The sequence below is a fragment of the Osmia bicornis genome, chromosome 1, assembly GCF_907164935.1.
Source record: "Osmia bicornis bicornis chromosome 1, iOsmBic2.1, whole genome shotgun sequence".
NCBI lineage: Eukaryota > Metazoa > Arthropoda > Insecta > Hymenoptera > Megachilidae > Osmia > Osmia bicornis.
Window position 1 is genome coordinate 13,537,703 of NC_060216.1, and position 20,587 is coordinate 13,558,289.

Genomic DNA, 20,587 nt, shown 5'->3' on the forward strand with positions numbered 1-20,587 from the left:
ATCCAATATTTTGTTCCACTCGAGAGGGAAAACTATTCTTCTCCCCTGATTCCATCGGTGCACTTTCGTGACGAAACGAGAGAACGAGTTACGTAAAAATATTTTACATCAAACGAGGAATATTAGGACGGTCGTCTGTGAATATCACCGTTCGTCAATGTAAAGTCGAAGCAATGTAAAGCAGTGTTGCGAGCTAGCTTGCCTGATGAATATTAATGGATCCTGATGGATTTTAATGAATAATACGAGGAAAAAACGCGATCCAAAGTCGACGAAAAAAGATATCGCGCGACTTGCTGCTATAGTATGTTACATAACGTAACGGGACACGCTTTATATGGTAATTTTACTGAAAAATTAAAATTCATATGTGTGTACGCACGCTCCGGACCGCGTGCTAATATATCGTATTACCAACGAAATCGTATCTTCTCTGTCGCGATGCGCGCATACGAATTCTCTCTTTTGATCAAACGTACGAAATCTAGAAAACTCTAAATCCCATCCCTCGATGCGTGAATCCTTTTTTTTTCCAACCACCGTGCGCCCGTTTTTGTCCGTTGAAGTTTGCATGAAACGCGAGCCATTCGAAAGATAGCTCTCGAGCAATTATCCTGGTTCCGATGTTCGATTTCACGAACCACGAAGATTGATTATTCTAGCCGCGAGAGTATGGCCACTCGATATCGACAACAATCGAGAACAATGCAATCGTATTATCTAATGTTAACGATCGGAAAAGTCGGTTTTCCGAATGTTCGATTGTTCTAATTACGAATCGACTTGTTCGGTAAATGAATTTCAGGCTGATTATTAATATTTACCGTCGGAAAAATCGAAAAAATAAGTTCTATAAGTTCCAGTATTTAACTCGAAACCATTGACGATTTCTTTCCTCGAGTAGCACACGAATCGCTGAAAATAAAAGAGAAAAGGATCTTCTCCAAGGAATCCTCTCGAATCGAGAAGAAAATCGATGTCAAGGGTATTGTCGCGGCTCAATTCAAAGCTCATTAAGTCGATTGACCGTTCGAGGTCTCGCGAGTGCAATAACGAGCGCGATTCTCTCTGTTGAATTATCAATTGAATCCTGTTTTAATTCCTCCACAATGTGCAACCTTTATTGTCGCCTTGAGAAACGATCTTAAATACGGACGGACATTACAAGGCTCTTTTTAATTGGACGCGGAGAACGTAACACAATGCGGGGATGAGGAAGAATGCGCGGCTTTTGTCGCCGCGAGAATTCCTCGCGCTTCTTCAACAACGCCTTCAAAGGCGGCTGGTCACTCTTTTGTCTTTTTTTCCACCGCGAAAAAAAAAAAACGCCAGTGCTTTTCAGCGCATATTATATTTCTGAATGCAATCCTCGTCCACTTTACAACTGATTCCACCGGCTATTCTCGTGCCGGTTGTTTCTCGCGACCCTCTCGAGGACACTCGTGAATGGTTGGGGGACATTTTTCGAAAGAACGATTCGCGGAAATAATGGTACAGAAGGGAGAAAGAAATTCTAGGAAGCATTATGAATAAGAACACTGAATAAATATTTGATCTGTTAATATATGACTGTTGTTTCTTAACCCTTTGACTACGGCGGACGATAGGAATTCAGTCGCACCCTACACCGAGAACAGCGAAATTTTTCGTTAGGCATGCACTTTTCCGAAAGTAGATTGAAATAATCAAAGTAGTCAAAGGGTTAATATGAATTATTAAAAAAATTCAGAAGATTAACCAGAAAATTGAAAGAAAATCTTACCTGTTCGCTCTGGGTGTCGAGGGCAGATGTGGCTTCATCCAGCAGCAGGACACGAGGATTTCTCACCAAAGCTCGAGCTATCGCGATACGTTGCTTCTGTCCTCCGGACAATTGCGTACCCTTAGATCCTAACCTAGTATCATACCCCTGTAACAAAGCATAAACAACCGTCTGTTACGCGCCTGGATCTTTTACATATCGAATTCAATCAATCCTACTGGATGGATACTCACTAATGGTAGAGAGCTGACGAAACTGTGGATGTTCGACTTCCTGGCGGCGTCCATCACCTCGTCCATCGTAACGACCCGAGAATTATCACCGTAGGCAATGTTCTGCGCGATCGTCCTGTCGAATAGTACCGGTTCCTGACCGACCACACCGAGCTGAGACCTGAGATTGCGCAGCGACACCGACGAGATATCGCGACGATCCATGGTCACGGTCCCGGAAATTGGATCGTACAATCGTTGCAAGAGTTGGATGCAGGTGGACTTTCCGCATCCACTTTGACCCACCAAGGCGACCATCTGGCCTGGCTTCACTATTAGATTCAGCCCTTGCAGAATGGACATCTCTGACCGTGTTGGGTAATGGAACTCGACTTTCGAGAACTGAATCAGGCCTTCCGCTTTCTGAAATCAGCCATTTGGAGGATGTGAAGTCGGTATCTATGTTTCTGGATCGAAGTCGCCTATATCTACATTATTACCCTCTAAATTTCTTAAACAGAAACGGCTACCTCGTCCGCGATATCTATCTCTGCGAATAATCGCGACCGATTAACAAGAAAATCGATTGCTCAACGAACCAGTGACATTTACTCGCGAAACATTATTACGCGCAGTGTACCGTTCGCTTAGCAAGTTGCGATAGAAGGTCGTTCTCCTATCGTTTCATTAAGCGGTTTGAAATTCCATAGGGATCGAGCCGTAGTCTCGATCAAACACAGGCTGCCCCGTTTTCAGCGTAATTAACGTACGTTGCCCGAGGCGTCGTCGCTGTCGGTACGTCATAAATTCGGCGACTGACTAAACAGTTCTAATGAAACGACAGGGGGGACGTGTTGTTTCTTGGTCGAGCCCTAGTATTAGCCAGCCCTGTCGGATAAAAGGAACCACGGCAAACAACCTAATTAACGATCCGTTTGGCAATTAACCGCGTGTTGTACGATTACAACCTCCAGCTGGCTCTCGAATTTCAGGATCTAACGAGGACACGAATCGATCACTCACCCAGTCCAGATCTTTGTCTTCCGAATCCGGCGGCGAAGTGATCTCTGGTACCCTGTCCAGCAGTTTGAATATCCTACCAGCGGAAATCTTTGCTGTGTTGAAGTTGGGCGCGAACGCCAAGGCTTGGCCCAACATCCAAGAACCGAAAATCAACGCCTCGGACACTTTGATCACGTCCTGATAGCTGAGACCCTCCGTAGCCACTAACGAGCCTCCGTAATAAAGACTCAAAGCGTAGCCGAAGAATGGTGTGGTTTGTCCGCACGAGAACACCAAGCCTCTTAATCTGTTCCTGATTCTGGTCGCTTTAGCAACGTGATCCAACTCGACGCAGTAACGTTGCAGGAAGGCTTCTTCTTTACCCAGACTAGCGACGGTTCGTATGTTCGAAATGGCTTCTATGGCGATCCTGGTAGCCGCCTCCATCTTCTTCTTCTCTTGTAAACCCTGACCGCTCATCACTCTGGCCTCAAAGAAGACAGCGCCTAGTACCAGCGGTATCGAAACCACCGACACCAATGTCATCTTCCAGGTGTAGTACATGGACAGACCGATACCGAGTACCAACGTGGACATAGCCTGAAGAATCGCACCGACTCGGGTACCCGTTGCACCTTGCACCGCGCCAGCGTCCGACGACAATCGAGCGCACAGAGCACCCACGCTGTTCGAGTCTTCGTCGTACCAGCCCATCTCTTGCTTCAACATCGCGGCGAACGTCATTCTTCTGATCCTTGTCGTCATACGTACACCGGCTAGACCGAACATGTACATCTGCAGGAAACTGCCGACGCCGGTTACTATACCGACAACCAGGAACAGGATGGAGAAGTTGACCGTCTCGCGACGTATTTCGTCCGCATCTTGAAGACCCAACACGTAGTACACTTCACCGAACAAGACTGCGAAGGCTGGGAAGGATGCGCCTACCATGGCTGCAGCTAGACATCCTGAGACGAATGATATTGTTTGATTAGTCTCTGTTAGCGATAGAAGGATAGACGAAAAGGGAAGGATATGTGGGGGCAATGGTCAGGTCGGCTGGTTTTCTTCAGCGAAGTCAACGGTCAACGTTTTGGGCCAAATGGCTCGCATATCCTTGGGGGGTATTTTCATTTATTGTGAGGCAAGGCTAAAAATAGCAAGGCAGCACGACGGAAGACATTCTGTCGGGTGCATTATCTGGTGCTGGTCGAGTACAAACTTGGACAACCTCGCGTAATAAATACTTATTAACGAAATATTGTTGCATTCATTCACACACCCCCGTCATCATCTCAGATATACTAACCAACTATGTTGAAAGGCCATTCTGGTTTGTTCAGTCCGAATATCCTCATCATTGGTGCATCGTATGGTTTCTCGTGTTCCTCCAATTGATTTATCGAGCTCTCGGATGCGCCCGCCAGGGACAGACGATGAGAATGCATCGACAGAGTGGAGAATTGTCTCTTTAGCGGTGGCTTTTGTTGTTTCGGGATGGCGGCGGTCACCGTCTTTGCGGCCGACGCTGTCGCTTTGGCTGATTCGATAGAAACACGTTAAAATGCTATTCGGTGCTGGGAATGAATTTGAACAATGTTCGCGGCGAGTAATTACCTCTGGCAGTTGCACTGGCATCGGCAGAGACCAATCCGTAGTAATGTTGCTTCAGGGCAAGTAACTCTTCGTGGGTACCCTCTTCCACGACCTGTCCGTCCTTAATGAATATTATTCTGTCAGCGTTAGTGATCGTCGATAATCTGTGGGTTACTACGACGGTGGTTCTGCCCTTGGCAGCCGCGTCTAGAGCCCTTTGCACCGTAGCTTCACTGTGGAGATCCAAGGCTGACGTGGCTTCGTCCAATAAAAGTATGGCCGGTCTTTTAACCAGGGCACGGGCGATCGCGATCCTCTGCTTCTGTCCACCGGACAACTGCGATCCTCTTTCTCCCACGGGACTGTCGTAAGCCTGAAACACATATGATAACTTCATGGCACACGCGTTTCTTGCTGCCGAGCGGAGGAAAAGTTAATTAAACGAGATTTTTGACTGGATACACTTTGAAATGATGGAAAATAAAGGTGAACGGTAAATGCGAACTAACGGTAGCATTTGTTGATAATTATCGACAGAAGGGAGCATCGGCGCCATTTGCTCGTTCGATTAGTGTACGAGCGGCAAGAGGCCATCGAGGTCTCTGCGGTTTGAAGTAACGATTATTTCATTAACGGAGAAACGACGTGACGCGCCAGCAGCGCACATGCACCACGTCGAGATTTAATAAATTTACGAGGAACAGCACTTCGGCTGGCATTCGGTGTAACCGAGTGGTTTAATGCTTAGCGACGATCCGCTTGAATTTCGCTATTACATCCTACGATCAAGTGGTTATTTTTCATTTTCAAAAAATACCATCCTCCATGTAGAAACATATTGGCAGCTGTCAGAAACATTGGTCGCTGCATGAAAGCTTGCAAAATTTTTTAATCGCGCCTAGTGTGAACTGGTTATGGCAACAATATTGTTTCCAGTTACCTTTGAAATCTAACTGAATTTTTTACCATTTAACATCGTGCTTTTAACCTGTACTCGTTTTCGTGGTTACGTTTACAAAGAATCATTCTCCCGTGTTTTTGATACAGCATCAACCGGCACAGACAATTGCCATTCGAATAAAATGTCAGGATCGATTCAACGTTCCGTAAAATAAACCGTCTGGCGTTTTCCATAAAGTGGAAAACGTCGGGTACGCTTGTTCCCGCGGCTCGTTGCGACCCTAAACGCGAACGCTGAACAAAGGGCTAAACACAGGTGTATCCATAGGGAGGCAGGGTTGAAGTGTCGGATTCAGCTAGCGATAATTCGGTAATAAACGGCTAATCGTTGACACAACCGTAATCTGGGATAGTGTTATTTGCCGGTGCACGGTTTAACGGCTGTTTTATCGCCTGTTTGCACGCGTGTTCCGCGGATCGCTCGGTCACACCTGAGACTATTGTTAACGCGTTGCCAACCAGCCGACTCTCTGGTGGTTTAACGTATGCACCGTGCGAACGTCCAAACGATCATCAGACAAATTATCATAGATATCGCCAGACAATTCTAGATATCGAATGCAACCGAGATATTTGTTCTTCAGAATTACACACGGAGATCTCTAGAGTTTGATAAAAGTAATCGTGGCCTAAGTTTGATTTTTGATGCATTGACTCCTATCTTTCAGAATGATAGCCTGTCAATTATCATCGATCGGATATCTCGTTTAAAATTTTCTTAGAAATCGATCATAAGACAAATTATCATAGATATCGCGAGACACCTCTAGATATCAAATGCAATCGAAATATTTGCTCTATCAGAATTACACATGGAGATCTCTGGAGTTCGATAAAAGTAATCGTGACCTTTGATTTCTGATGCATTGGCTCCTATCTTCCAGAATGGTAGCGTATCAATTATCATCGAACGGATGTCTCGTTTAAAATTTTCTTAGAAATCATGTGCACCCGTTGCGTTGGTGGCAAATCGACTCCTCGAAAGAGGCCGGTTATCGCGGAGACGAAGAGTAAAAGCGGAACGCCGCGAGATACTCAGAAGAACGAGATTGAAATTCAAAGCGTTGTTCACGGTTCGCGGGCACGATTTTAATTAGACGATCCTTTGTGGCACGGCTAGCCAGGGATTCTACGATCCATCGGCACGGAAAAAGGAGCTTCGGGGATCATGGTAAACTTTCGTGCGGTCTCTGTTACGCGTTCCTCCTACATCGTTCTAGACGATGTCCTCTGTTAGAAAGTGACCGAATCAATCGGTTGAAGGATGCCGTGGTCGTCTGTCGTCGCAAAAGGGAAACTGAAATTCCGGCTACCGAACGCGAACAGAATGATAGAAAAGGTTCGACCGGCACTCACCTCAGGCAGTTTGCTGATGAAGTCATGAGCATTCGCTTCCTTCGACGCTTTGATCATCTCCTCCTCGGTAATGCTGTCATTTCCGTACCGGATGTTCTCTCGTATCGTTGTGTCAAAGAGCACTGGTTCTTGGCCGACCACGCCTATATAAGAGCGTAGCCACTGAACATTCAGCTTCGATATGTCCACACCATCTAACAGAACCTGTTTGATCAAAGGAAAGAATTTCGTGAAAATCATTGGCTATTAGCCATTTTCTATTAAGAATATTCATGAGTCGTTTATGTAGTCATTTTCAGCAGACTTTAAACTTTAAATTGATATAGAAGAAGCGTTATTTCGGAATACTTTTATATGTCATGAAATCGTGCTAGAAGAGAAATTGGCTCTTGGTTTCAGAGCTGGATATCTTACCGTTTTCGAAATATCGTGGTAAGGTCAGGTTAGATTAGATTAGGTTCTGTGTATGCGCAGTATCGAATAGCGCATGCTAAGTATCGAATAGCGCATGCGCAGTATCGAATAGCGCGTGCGCAGTATCGAATAGCGCGTGCGCAGTATCAAATAGCGCGTGCGCAGTATCAAATAGCGCGTGCGCAGTATCGAATAGCGCATACGTAGTCCCAAAATTGTACACAAATTTCTTACCACGATATCTCAAAAACGGTAAGACAATTTTAATCGGTTTCTAGTAGTCAATTTAGATTATATACCGAACCTGAGTTCTGAATTTTGGTGGGGCCATTCGGAAACTTATCCGAGAAATTCTTCGGACAAAAGATTAACAACTTGGTATCTTTGCTCAAAATCTCCCTTAAATTTCGTACGAACTTATTTATCGTGTTGCAAGTTAACAATAACCCTGTCGTGAATATTCTATTATTGCATCTGTAGCTGGAGCAGGGACGGGAATTTCACGGAACAAGTTTGAAGCGTTTCTCACTGGAATACAGTGCCGGGCGGAGTTTTCTCAGTAGTAAAAGTTTTACGATTCTGCCGGTTCTGCATCCGTCGCAGTTGCCCCACCGAAAATATTACGTCATATATTTGGCATACTGATTTCAGACCCGTTCTCCCCAGCCCTTTTACCTACGGCTTATACATTTTCCACGTCGTTGCTGCACCGATGCCGATAAAAAGTCTTCCCTTAAAGATCCATTTGTTCGAACCAATTTGAAATACGTTCGATTCTTTCCTTCGGTGTCGCTAAATTGTCTGTGGACGTTCACAAACTTTCGAAACCCCTTACGCTATCTTTTCGATGCAAACTAAGAAAATTTCAAGCGTAACTCCTTGTTTTCGAGAAAAATTGAATATACCGTGATTTCAAACGAGTACTCGGTATTTTGATTAATTTTTCTTAAAGTTAATCAACAAGATCGGGAGTTATATTAATATTCTGAGAGATGGTGGGAAAAAGGCACAGACCAGGTGGCCCCAAAACGCATCGCCTCGTGTTGCAACATCAATTATTTGGTAAATTTCCAAGTGGCTCATGTGGAGAAGGAAAGAAAGTAATAAACTTTCTTCATCTTCTACTCTGTTCTTTTTTATACTACACTAGAAGGTAACTCAGGAAAGATGTACATAGCAAAAACGTACAAATTCTTTATACCAAAAAAGAGCCCTTTGTCATTTTGAAAGTAGCAACTGAAATGCATCGTTTCAAAGAATGAATGAAAAATTAAAAGAAGAGCTGGAAAAGAATATTCCGAATGCAGAAACGTCTTTAAAATGAAGGAAATTTGCAATTGTGGAGGACTTTAGAAACAACAATCAACAAATAAATTGTAACGAGTAGCGGTTATTAAAGGCTGGAAGAGGAATCGCTGGACTGATAAAGTGGTTCTTCGAACGAGAGCTGTAATGGCGCGCGTAGCCGGCTGCTTTACCCGATGCCATTGTAATTTCACCGGAAACAAAAACATCGTCCAGATATTCATGACTCGACGGCTGGTTATTAACCGAGCTCGTTACGCAACGTCTGTACAAAAATACGACACGGTCTTACGTTGCAATAAATTGCTCTACGCTCGGTAAACAAACAAATTGGAAAAGCGAACTTACAACCATCGTTCTGAAAATTCATCGTACCATTCCGTAACAGCGTTCCACCGTCTCGGATGAACAAACAGAAAATATACAAACGGTAAATACTAGAAATAATTGTTTACGCGTCTTATAATTAAATCGTCCGCGATTTAATTCCGTAAAAACGAAGGTAGAAGCTTTTTTTACTTGCCTGCCCTTTGTGCGGATCGTAGAGTCTTTGAATGAGTTGCAGACAGGTGGACTTTCCGCAGCCTGATCCACCGACAAGGGCCACGGTCTCCCCGTGATTGATCTTCAGATTTAAGCCTTGAAGCACCTTCACGTCCTTTCGTGCGGGATACTGGAAATGCACGTTCTTGAACTCGATCTCTCCGGTGACGGATGGAAGTTTCATGCCTTCTTTGCTCAAACTGTCGATCGATGGCACGTGATCGAGGACCTGGAAGATCGCCGCAGCCGAACCTCTAGCGACCGCGAACGCCTCGAGATGAGGCGACGTTAGACCCATGTTCTGTGCACCAGCCAACACACCGAAAAACACGATCACCAACACAGCCGGTGTGTATTCTTTCACTTCCTTTGGCCTGTCCTCCAGAATCAACTGGACACCGTACCTATTAAGGACGAACAGTGATATAAGTCGATGTTTGATCAGACTTTGAGAGTAAAACCTGGCCTTCAGGTTTATCAGGTTAATCATTTCTATTTCTAAAGTGAACATTTGACGGAACAGGTAACAACGTTTAATAAAGATCGTTTACACATCGAGTTAAAGGAGAATACATTCAAGGTCGCCATTTTAGCGACAAACAAAGCATCGCGTCACCCAATGTCTCCCTTTTAAACCAAACAGCTTTTGCTCGAAACATTCCCGGCACAATGTAAAAGCAACATGGTTGACCCGTTTCTACTCCGCTCATGGCTGTTTGCTCTCCTCGAAAGCATTTACTCTAGAAACACAACCCTAACGTCTGCGAATCTATCGGCTAACGTATTTCTGAAAAGCCTTCTCAGTAAATACACGTCAAGTGTTCAAAAGCTTCCAGAAATTCTATCCACTACCCTTTATTCACTTTAGCCAGTTACGTGAATAAATTTTCAATGTTTCTACTGAAAACAATAGTGGCCTATTTTTTTCATCATCTTTTGGAAAGCTACTTTAATTCCTTTCTGGAAGAAGAAGCTTTCGATTGATTATAAATCAAAGGACTGATTTATAGGAAAGGTAGCAACCGACTTGCGCACCGAATCTAGTCTCATTTCTTTTGATATATATAAGAAATTACAGGGATGAAATCTTTTGGAACCTTCTGAACACGCCACTTAAAATCGATCCAATCAACGCCATTTTTCGTGGTGTGTAATTGAAGTTGCTTGTTACTTGTACTTGTACGTTCCTTGGATGATTAATGATTTCCATGGAAATACAAAAAGAAAAAAGAAAATAGCGAATAGAAGCAAAGTTTTAATTTCAACTTCCTTTAAATTGCAGACCCTTATAGTTTTTAATTTTACACTGGCGGTAATGTGTTAAAAACTTTTGACGAATTATTGTTGAAAATATGGACCTACCAAAAGGCAATGGCGTAGCTGAGGTATATGATGAACCACATCACACCTCCACCAACTCCAGACCACATTCCACGTCTTATCCCGGTTCTCTCAGCCGGCACAAGCTTCTCCGCGTATCTGTCCACTTCCTTCTGTTCGCCATTGAACGCAATCACCGTCCTAATGGCCCCCAATACCTCTTCGGCTACGCTGCCAGCTTGGCCGTAAGCAGACAATTCTTGGGCTGTCAAGGAACTTTGAACTTTCGCTACCACCGCAGTGGCAATCACGATGATCGGTGCACAACTCAGCACTACAAGCGTTAATTTCCAACCGTAAACGAACGAGATAATGATCGACGAGATGAACGAAACCATTAAGTAGGTGAACACTCCGAGCTTCTCGCTGATACCGTCCTTCATTTTGTCCAAGTCCCTAAAAAGAAACGAACGAAATGGGATATATTAGTTTTAGAAATTTCATACCTCCTCGTTGAACTTGAAATAAGACTCGTAGCCTTGGCGTTAATTTTATCTGACACGATAAGAGCAGCGATTACGATAACTGCTCTTCGTTAATTTCGGTTCTATTGCTCGCACAGTTATACGGATGCTATCAAGGTGACCCTCTGTGTAAGATAGGACTTTAATTAATTCGCTGAATGGCTGCCCGAGGCCCGTGTTATTTTCGTCAACGGTAACTTTCGATAGAACTAACCCGTGAACTTACGCTAACTGCGTACGTAGATCACCTTCGGGCAGATGGCAACGAGCCTGACTGAAATCTCGGCATCGAGTTTCCGTGAAAAACATGAATCAGAATATTTTCATTCGTTCGATCAATTCTAAACGAGAACGAATGTCGTGTATCGTTAGATGTCGGTGACCCTTTGACGGAGTCATCAAACTCTCTTGTCTAACAATGCCAAAGAAAATAAAGGAATGAAAATTTCGAATATCGTCGATATCAATCCTTGGATGATTTTAATTCTGTCATTGATTTTCTTTAGAAGGATCAAGGAAAAATGTTTGGAAAAGAGACGTTATAAAATGTCGTGTCGCAATCCCGGTAGGATAAGCTTGTGCAATATCGAACAGACTCTTCTTGAAATAAAATTGATTACGCAACACGGTTATATTAATTTTGCAACCACGTATATCTCGACCTTGACTTCTCGATAATTACACGACCGCAAATGGAGACATTGTATCGGGTAAGGATGAGGAGTTTCGCGAGAACGGCCACCTGTTGACGAGAGGATCTCGTTTCCTGAACTTTGCTCGTCCTTTCTCGGGTCAGGACGCGTTTACATTCGTTCATGGACCTTCGGATCGAAGAAGCTGCGATATTCCTTTCCAAGTTCTATCGCGATAAAATCCAGTTCCTTAAGTAGTAGCTTATACATGATTTCGAGGATATCCTTCGATCGTGACAATTCGAAATTTATTCATTTCATTATTTGTCGAATTCACCCTGTTTCCCAACGCAATCCGTTGGAAATAAAAAATATGTTTCGTTTGACACTCACTCTGTGATCCTGCTGGCGAAATTGGTCGACGTGTTGATGTCGTACCATGTCATGTCTTGCCTGAGAACTGATCGCAGAAACATCTTCCGTACTCTCGCTATTTGTCTGAAAGCTGCGATGTTTAACAAGTCGACCGTGAACACGGCGAAGACAAATTGGAAGCAAGACAGCGTCGCGGAGGATATGCCAAAGGCCACCGAGTCGTCGTAAAGCGCAGCCATCCTTTCTTCGTAAGTCGCGTTAGGTGCCCTGAATAGGAAATTATCGAAAATTATCGTAACGATGAAGTGCAAACAAATTCATCGGCAGCTACCTATAATAAATCAATAATCCTTCTTGGCATTGACAGGTAGGTACACGAAGATATGGAATTTTGAAGAGTATCAGCCAGATACATAAATTGTGTAAACAAAACGTGAACGATAATATTTAATTAAAGAAGTATACGAAGGATTATTCGTGAGAGTTTCTTCCACGTGTGTATGTACAATGAGATTAACAAACAGAGCTTATGCAACACCTAACCGTATCCCGCTTAATCCCTTGTATCCCCCTATCAAATACATATTAATCCTCCACACACGCGTGTAACTTTGATAAAACATACCGAATTTATATTTTAAGGTTTCTTCGTACGGATAAGAAAATAATTAGTCGTATATACCTAATAAATTACAGAGGATTAAATTTAGAAATGCCTAAACGGTTTCTTCCATTAAACATCAACCTTATAATCTATTTCCCTCGATTCGATCAATTTGATTCCGATCCAAATTGAACCGGACAACGTAACATTACCTCGAACGATCTATTTTTTTTTTTCCCCTCTCTCTTGGAAACACACAAAACACACCCAAAGGAAACGCTCACCCTAGGCTAGTTCTAAAAATACGAGATTCAGTAGGCGTGTCTGGTTGCGCCAAGACTTACAAGACCTTTCCTCCTCCGAACCACTTCATGATGAGTGTCGGCGTGCTCGTTTGATTCACCATGTTACGATCCACCAGCAACGTGGTGAATTCTCCGTACTGAATGGTCGAGATCGGGATGCAAAGGCCTGTCAATGTCCCCATGATCAGGCCACCGAATATCAACATCAGCTCCCCGCATGTTGCAAATCGAAACTGTCAACACGATCCGATACCCGATTCTTAATTAAAATTTCAGAAAATACCGTAAATAACATTATACGTGCAAATGACCCGAAGGATGGTTTAACGCAAATATTCGAGAAACATCGAATCATCGGTGTTCAAAGGGTTAAAACCGAAATTCAAACTTTCCACGAACCGAACGAGGCTGCGGTGGTGTGAGACGAGACGAATCACCGAGTGAATTTTAATTAATCGCTCGCTAGCATCGACGTTATGTTAATTATCCGACTGACACGGAATTTCACCGCGAAAGCAATTTGTCGCGAACTAGTCGAAAATTTCAGAAACATATTCTCCGATGATTTAGCGCGTCCAAACTTGACCGTTTTCTCTTTTTATTTACGGCACATTTAACCGGCGAGAAAATTAATCCTCGGCTTGAAGGTTTGATTAATGAATGCATGCAGACTGCTTTTAAATAGAAACAAATACGATCGATCGATCGGTTCGAAGAACCGCGGTAATTGTTACGAATAATTTAATTATTTTATGTAATTTCATAAGATATCGATGAAAAAGCACTCACGAGCTTGTAATAAGGCACAGGCGGTAAGGATGGCTCGACCGGGGCCGGTTTATCGTCCTCCTTCGTTTGCGGTGGCACGAATTCGCTGTGGACAAAAAGCAATGTTGATTTTTAATCAAGCTCCCATCCAGCAACGTTTACGTCCACGTATTCTCTCTTATTCCTTTGTTCTATGTTCGCGTGGAATCGTGATTTACTATGCATCGAATAGTGCTTCCAGATCGTGAAAGAAGAATTAATCGTTTTATCAAACAGAAACGTTTCATTTAGTTAAATCTTGTGTTTTTATTACGATTAAAAGCTATCGATCTGGAAACACTCTCGGTACAAAAATTGTATTTTGCTACAAATTAAAAAACAAAAAAACAGTTGTGATAAATTTATACGATTCTTCCGGATCGCTAGGACGAGGATTCTCTTAATTATTCCCACGATTTTTCAATTAAACGATCCTGAATCTCCGTGATATTCTCTTGTCCTATCTTTTTTTTTTAACAATAAAATCATTTCATCTGTTAAGAATGTTATTCGTACATCGGTTTGCCATTCTCTTGTAGCATATACTCAGTTTCCTCTTTATCCTTCTCCACGTCTTGGAGCTTGTCTGAAATAAAATATACACATGGTACCGTACATACAACATTCTGGAACAATTAATTTCGCGTTCGTCAACGAAGAGTAGCCTTATAACATATGGTATCCCTCGTTTCGTAATCAGAAATGATAACGTAAATTTCATCGTGGAAAATTATTCGAAAGCTCGTGATTCGTGACGAGTGTAATTAAATTTCTGCTACGTTTCCCGGCGATCGGTTCGTAAACTGGATTATTAAACGTATGTCAAAGCGAACGGTGTCTATTTCGTGCAATTAATTTCTGAAATCGATGACATGCGATTTCGTTTCGGTTTCGAACGAAATAACGAAAACTTTCCAAAATATTCTCCGTAGAAAATACCATAAATTTCAATATTCAACGATGACTCTCTTCTCATTGTCAGACAAAATTGCGCTACTTTGTTGCGTAAACTAAACAAGAAATTTACTTGAGGGAGGGATTCAACAAAGACTTTTTCTGTTTGCAACTTCCCGTAAGATCGATTCCCATTATTCTAAGGGGGTAAGGAACGAGCCGAGTGGCAGGCTGCGTCGCAGGCTATCATAAATCAGCTTGGAACAACGTGTAAATCGACGGTTCGCGCGTATCAGCGTGAACACGCGAGGCGTGTTGGATGCTCGTCGGGGCGTGAAGGAAAAACGGAAGTTTCTCGCTCGTCACGGTGAACAGGGAGAACCGAAGCCGAACCCGAACCGTCTGGCTCTGGACTTGGCCGAAGTCGGGATATCTTCCCGTGGGGCCTCCATTAGCAGCGTAATTGCTGTTCGAAACTCCTGCGACGAATCTACGATCGGCATTTTCTACGGAGAACGCAAGAGGCTGCCAGCTGCACGGCCTACGGTGCTGTTACACCGACGAATTTACCCCCCGGGGGTTGCGATACGCGTTCGAAAACTTCCACTTGTCGATTAAGGGTAGCAAACTTTTCCTTTCTAACAACGCGTCACTTTGGCGACAATGCTTTCCACGATGAGTAATAATTACTTTAGATTATTTCTTGTTTTTTCATTCGGAAACGGTTCACTACAATTTATCAGACACTGATTTTCATGCCTTTAGAATATCTGAGAAAGAAATAGAAAAATATTAATTATTAACGGTAATCGAATTTGTCGCCAATGAAACCGCGTGAATAATTTTGATCGACTCTAACCCCGGGCTCGATAATATCGAACGAGATTTCTGTGAATAATCGGTCGAACGAAAACTCGTGAAACTATTCTCGGAGAAAAATTTTCGCACGCGCCCCATCTGCGCCCGTAGTTTCCATCATCTGTCGCCACTCGAACCGATCAATCTCCCAAAAGTTTCTCGGCAATGTTCCGCCACGACGACCGAATGCAAATTCCCGTGGCCCGTTCGCTGGGAAACGATAACGATCCATCGAGGAGACCGTTTTAATTCGCGAGTTTCTTCATAGAACACATCGCGGCAGAGAAATAATTTAATAATCCAGTGGAAACGTTATCATCGTTCGAACTTCTACGTCGATTCGCGAAATCCTGATTATCGTCTTCGACCATCGATCGATCATCGATGATCGAACGTTTCAGCATAAAAAATAAAAATCGCGATTTTTCACCCCATCGATCATCGAACATTATAACCATCGATCAGAAGACGGATAAGCTCACCCTTCTTTTGTAATCCCCCTCCCTTCCCCGAGTTCTTTGAAAAGTTCATTGAACGTGTCGTCGATGAAATAACTACCCCCACTCTTCCTGGTTCGTGATAATTATTACAGAATTCTTAAAGGTACTTCGAGGGGAGGGAAGAGTTATTTAGTAGAAACTTAGTATTCGTGTACTTACACTTCAAGAATATTTTTTCCTGGCGGTGAGAGTTTGTTTTTTGGGGTTCCATTTCCATACCCTGCGCCTTCTCGCGCGGGTCGTTTGCTGTCCACTGATAAATTCGCCGTGTCATCGCGCATTCTTAATTAACAACTCTGCAATCAGAAGAACAGAGAAATTAAAAATATTTCCTCGGTGTTACTCGAACGTTTCTCGGTTGCGCAACGATCTAAACTCGTTGCGAGAGAAATCGCGATTCGTTCCAACCGATTTGTTCGAATACGTAACAACGTTTATCTGATAAGGGAACGTTAAGCTTGTTTTCTCTGCCAAAAATCTGTATACCGAGTCATGGGATGAAATCGGCCTAAAATATTACGCTATCTTTTGGATCCGTTGCGCATGAACAGTTTCGAAACATATGTACCCTGACACGATTCGATAACATATTAAAGTATCGTGAAATGACACTTGTCTTATGTCAATAGCTAGATTAAAGTCCAGAAAAAATGACTGCGCAAAGGTTTCGCCGATGTTTTTAATACAAATTGACCGACGACCAATCAATTTACAGTTTATGTACGAGATATTATATTTCGTACTACTGAAATCGTTGTTACGTCAACATTAATGACCGCGATAGGTCAATAAATGTAATTATTATATTAATTATTTATTAGTCAATATCCTTTATGATGTTATTTACGCGTGCACTTGTTATACATTCAACTAAATCAATCACGCAGTTCATTAATATTTTAACAATGTCATGCAGGATAATGACTGAATACATTTGCAATGAATAATTAATTTGTAACGTCTATCAATATCACCTCTATTACTGCAAAGTTAATTTTGAAAAATTTGTTAAGAATTGATTAATGAATACTGCTTCTAAAGAAATTAATGTCCAACGAAAATTCTCAGTATAAATAATCAGTTTCTCCTGCCACGTGATAATAGGTTTCCAGGAATTGCAATTCGACGATTGACGGTTAGACATTTAGGAAATTCCCATCGATTTCGCTCGTTTTAGCTAGCGATGGAATTGCAGCAAGGAATATCGTGGCATTTTCGAAACGCGTGCCAGGGCCCTTCAGCTTTCGATGAACGCGAAACAATTTGCGACGCGACGCAAACTGTAGGAGAGAAAAGAAAAAAAAGAACTGTTCGGCAGTCTGGTGACGGTATAAATTAAGCTGGCTGACGTTTTGATTGCCAGGGCCGTCCTATATTTGTTGCGGTCAATATTTGCCCGTGTGATCAATTGTCCTGGTTCGATTCTGTACAACCAGCCGAGCAGCGTCTCTATTTCGTCGATCGAAGCAGCCCTGGCTTTACGCAAACTGCAATTAGCAACGATAATCCAGAGACAACAAACTCTATTTACCCTGGTCATTATCCACTGTATCATGCGTTTACAGTACAGGATATCCAATCTAAGCGATGATTAGAAACTCTACTAATCCGTGTTAATTAATCGATTGACCGACACAACTTACGATTACGTATCCCTAGAACAACGATCACGTTTCCATCAACGGAACAATTAAAACGCTTCAATCCATCGACTGACAAGTTGATTCAAACACCCACTGATTGCGTTAGAGGGTCAATGACGGTCGATGAGGTACACGGTGAAATTGATCAAATAATCGAAGAATAGAAACAGAAGGAAAATTAGAAATATGTAATATCTTAGAGTAATAATATTCCTAATAACAGAAGGAAAATTAGAAATATATAATATCTTAAAATAATAATATTCCTAATAACAGAAGGAAAATTAGAAATATATAATATCTTAAAATAATAATATTCGTAATAACCAGGATTGTCTGACCATCTATAGGTATTTCTACTACCCAGTCAACACCTCGAGTACTCGCCTCAAGAAATTGATGTTATCAATCACTACTTGAAAGTTTGAGATAAAATCACACGGAATTAAACTATCTAATATAATAAATCATGTGACTTTAATCACCAGGCATTATATCGAAACATAGTATTAAAATACTTAAAACTAGATCCTCAAAAATGGATACGATCCAAGTTGATGATCTCTGTTTAAGAAGTTAATGGACTGTGCTGTGAAATAAGATCCAACAAGATGGAGAAAAAGTTTCGTACGAACGATTTCAATCGAAAGCACGGTACGCGATGAAGTAAGGGCGTTAATGTTCACCGGTACCATTACTGTGGTAGAAACTTTCTTACGTCTAATTGCCGTCCTAATTGCCGAACGAACGATGTAACGAAACCGACAAAAAAAAAGGACAAATCGTTATCTACAAACAGGGTTAGAGAGTTTCTGATCGTTCGCGAGCCTGTTTCTCTCAGAGTTCTCTCTTTTTTTATCCTTTAGCGAAAACGAGAACCCTTTTAATGGTTAAGAAAGGAGCGCCTAATTGTCGAAAGGAGGACCTTAATGCTACCATTTATTCGTACTTGGAGTCGAATTGAATCGAGGACTCCCTTTTATTACGTAGCTACGTTAATTTATATAACGTAATTACACGAGAGGGTATGTACAATCTTTCAGAGGGACATCGAGACAAAGTCTACCGTCTCTCTTTCGTTCACGATCAATGATAAAAGTCTCGGGTATCCCTGTCGTAATGAAGATCGAAAGCACTCTAAACGAGACTTCGTTGAGCAAACGAGAGAAAGCCAATAAAAAGAAAGATAGAGGGAGAAAATAGAGAGAAAAATAGAAAAAGGTGTCACCTTTTTCATTTCAAGCACCCCACTCCCCCGTATCTTTCATTAGTTGTGCTCTTTGATCAAACGTTCCTTTATTATGGTGTCTCGTCTTTCATCAACTAACAGACCGTACACGTTACCGCGCCTTCGGTAACTAGAAGTAACGGCGTGTCGCGTCACTGTTAACGTTCCATACAACCGGAAGTCGACTAGTGCTTGTCGCGAATATTTCTCTGACAAGGTACAGTGGAATAGAGAACTTGGAGATATTCATTTCTTGGACGGTGAAATTATTTTGTAACGCGAATTCTACAAAGAAATGGCTAAGGATCCGTCTTCGTTGAAATTTTCTGCTTTCAGAATTATGTCTCTGAAAATTGTCCCTGAAAATTTCAAATTAAACCAGCGAAGTTGTAAGGTTTAAATAGGTTCTTCTCTTCTAGGAAGCACATTTTTGAAACGCGTGACCAAAATATCTGAAAAACTACCGGATCCACTTTACTTTAAACTTCGTCGATCAATTTTCGTTTACCATTTAAGGCTTTGTAAAGAATTGAAGAAATTTTCAAAATCCATAAAATGATCTTAAGGAAATAAATTGTTCTCCTTTTATTAGCTATTCTCTTTTCCCAGAAGCTGAGAATCGGTAGGTGAAGAATAATAAAGAGGCCACCGAGGGATTCCCGTTGCTCGGTCAATTTCGAATTATCCTATTTTTACGAGCGAGCTTTCCGATTTCATTTGTCTCCTCTCCAATAACTCTCGTCGCCCTCTCCAACAGGCCACTACTGCAGCCGATCCAATTTTTCCTTCATTGCCTCGTCGACGAGCAGTTTATAGAATTTCCCCTTCGTTACGATCGATGCGACAATAAATTGTCCCCCGAAGCTGCACTCGTTTCGTGTCTCGTGCCGAGGGCAGCCTCTTTTTCGCGCCTCGTAAATCATCGAAAGCGAATATCGCGACACCGGATGTTGTACTGAAGAAGACGACCAACGAGATACGGAAACGGGTTTCCCATCCTTTTGTCCTACCATTATGGGAGCAGCTGTCGGCGAGTCATTAACGAAACAAAGGGACCAGAACGTTTTGACTTGATTAATTCATTTTAACGAACCCTTGGAATGCTCTAACAAGTGTCTGAAGGAGAATCCAAGAGACTCTCAAGTTCGTTTTATTGAGAAGGATGATTCGAATAAGCTTGAGAGTTCCATTGTCACGTTACAAATTTTGTATAATTGAATAGTTGATAAATTACAAGGATTTATATGTTGAAAAAATAAAGAAGTAACGCAATAGTGGTGGCAAGATATTCAGTTGGAAATTAGTTTTCGTACTTAATGGAATTTCGCGATTGCAAAAGGTGCCGTGGCGAAAGTCGCCAAGAAAGTTTCCGTGAAACTTTAGCAATCTTTCCCATTAGCCGCGATTTTTCACCGGTGAAACGTGGCTCTAACCAAGTTTACCCGGTTATATTTGCCACCGGCTCGTGAATACGCGTTTTCCCGCCGAAATTTCTACCCAACCGTAGTTGAATCTCCAGAAGATTGAACTTTTTCGTGAACTGAAAAAAGATGTTACCTCCTTCGTCGCAGTAGAAACAGCCATGCTTTGTCAGACGTATGATTAACACTTTGTCTTTGGTGCGAGCTTAAAATTTTCTTCATCAACTGTACTTCTGACAGTGAAAAAAGATTTAATCAAACGATCTTTAAAACAATGCAAGCTTCGTGACAATTAAAGAGGACATTTTTTAATCCTTTCGTAA

The 20,587-nt window shown here is 42.2% G+C and overlaps 1 protein-coding gene across 6 annotated transcripts in view; it reads right to left on the minus strand.

Moving 5' to 3' along the window:
- Nucleotides 1–20,587, minus strand: part of LOC114872770 (multidrug resistance protein homolog 49) — a 54,218-nt gene that overhangs the window by 3,322 nt on the left and 30,309 nt on the right. For 3 of the 6 annotated variants that reach the window (XM_029180351.2, XM_029180354.2, XM_029180352.2), the window contains 13 exons: nucleotides 16,132–16,268; nucleotides 14,237–14,306; nucleotides 13,703–13,787; nucleotides 12,953–13,146; nucleotides 12,023–12,271; nucleotides 10,516–10,929; nucleotides 9,134–9,557; nucleotides 6,892–7,095; nucleotides 4,597–4,948; nucleotides 4,289–4,519; nucleotides 2,998–3,947; nucleotides 1,996–2,397; nucleotides 1,763–1,909 (listed from right to left, as the gene is read on the minus strand). In XM_029180351.2, the coding sequence (XP_029036184.1) occupies nucleotides 1,763–1,909; nucleotides 1,996–2,397; nucleotides 2,998–3,947; nucleotides 4,289–4,519; nucleotides 4,597–4,948; nucleotides 6,892–7,095; nucleotides 9,134–9,557; nucleotides 10,516–10,929; nucleotides 12,023–12,271; nucleotides 12,953–13,146; nucleotides 13,703–13,787; nucleotides 14,237–14,306; nucleotides 16,132–16,246 (3,837 nt within the window). In that variant the 5' untranslated portion in view covers nucleotides 16,247–16,268. The remainder of the gene's footprint in view (nucleotides 1–1,762; nucleotides 1,910–1,995; nucleotides 2,398–2,997; nucleotides 3,948–4,288; nucleotides 4,520–4,596; nucleotides 4,949–6,891; nucleotides 7,096–9,133; nucleotides 9,558–10,515; nucleotides 10,930–12,022; nucleotides 12,272–12,952; nucleotides 13,147–13,702; nucleotides 13,788–14,236; nucleotides 14,307–16,131; nucleotides 16,269–20,587) is intronic. The other 3 variants (XM_029180356.2, XM_029180359.2, XM_029180357.2) reach the window with 1 other exon arrangement.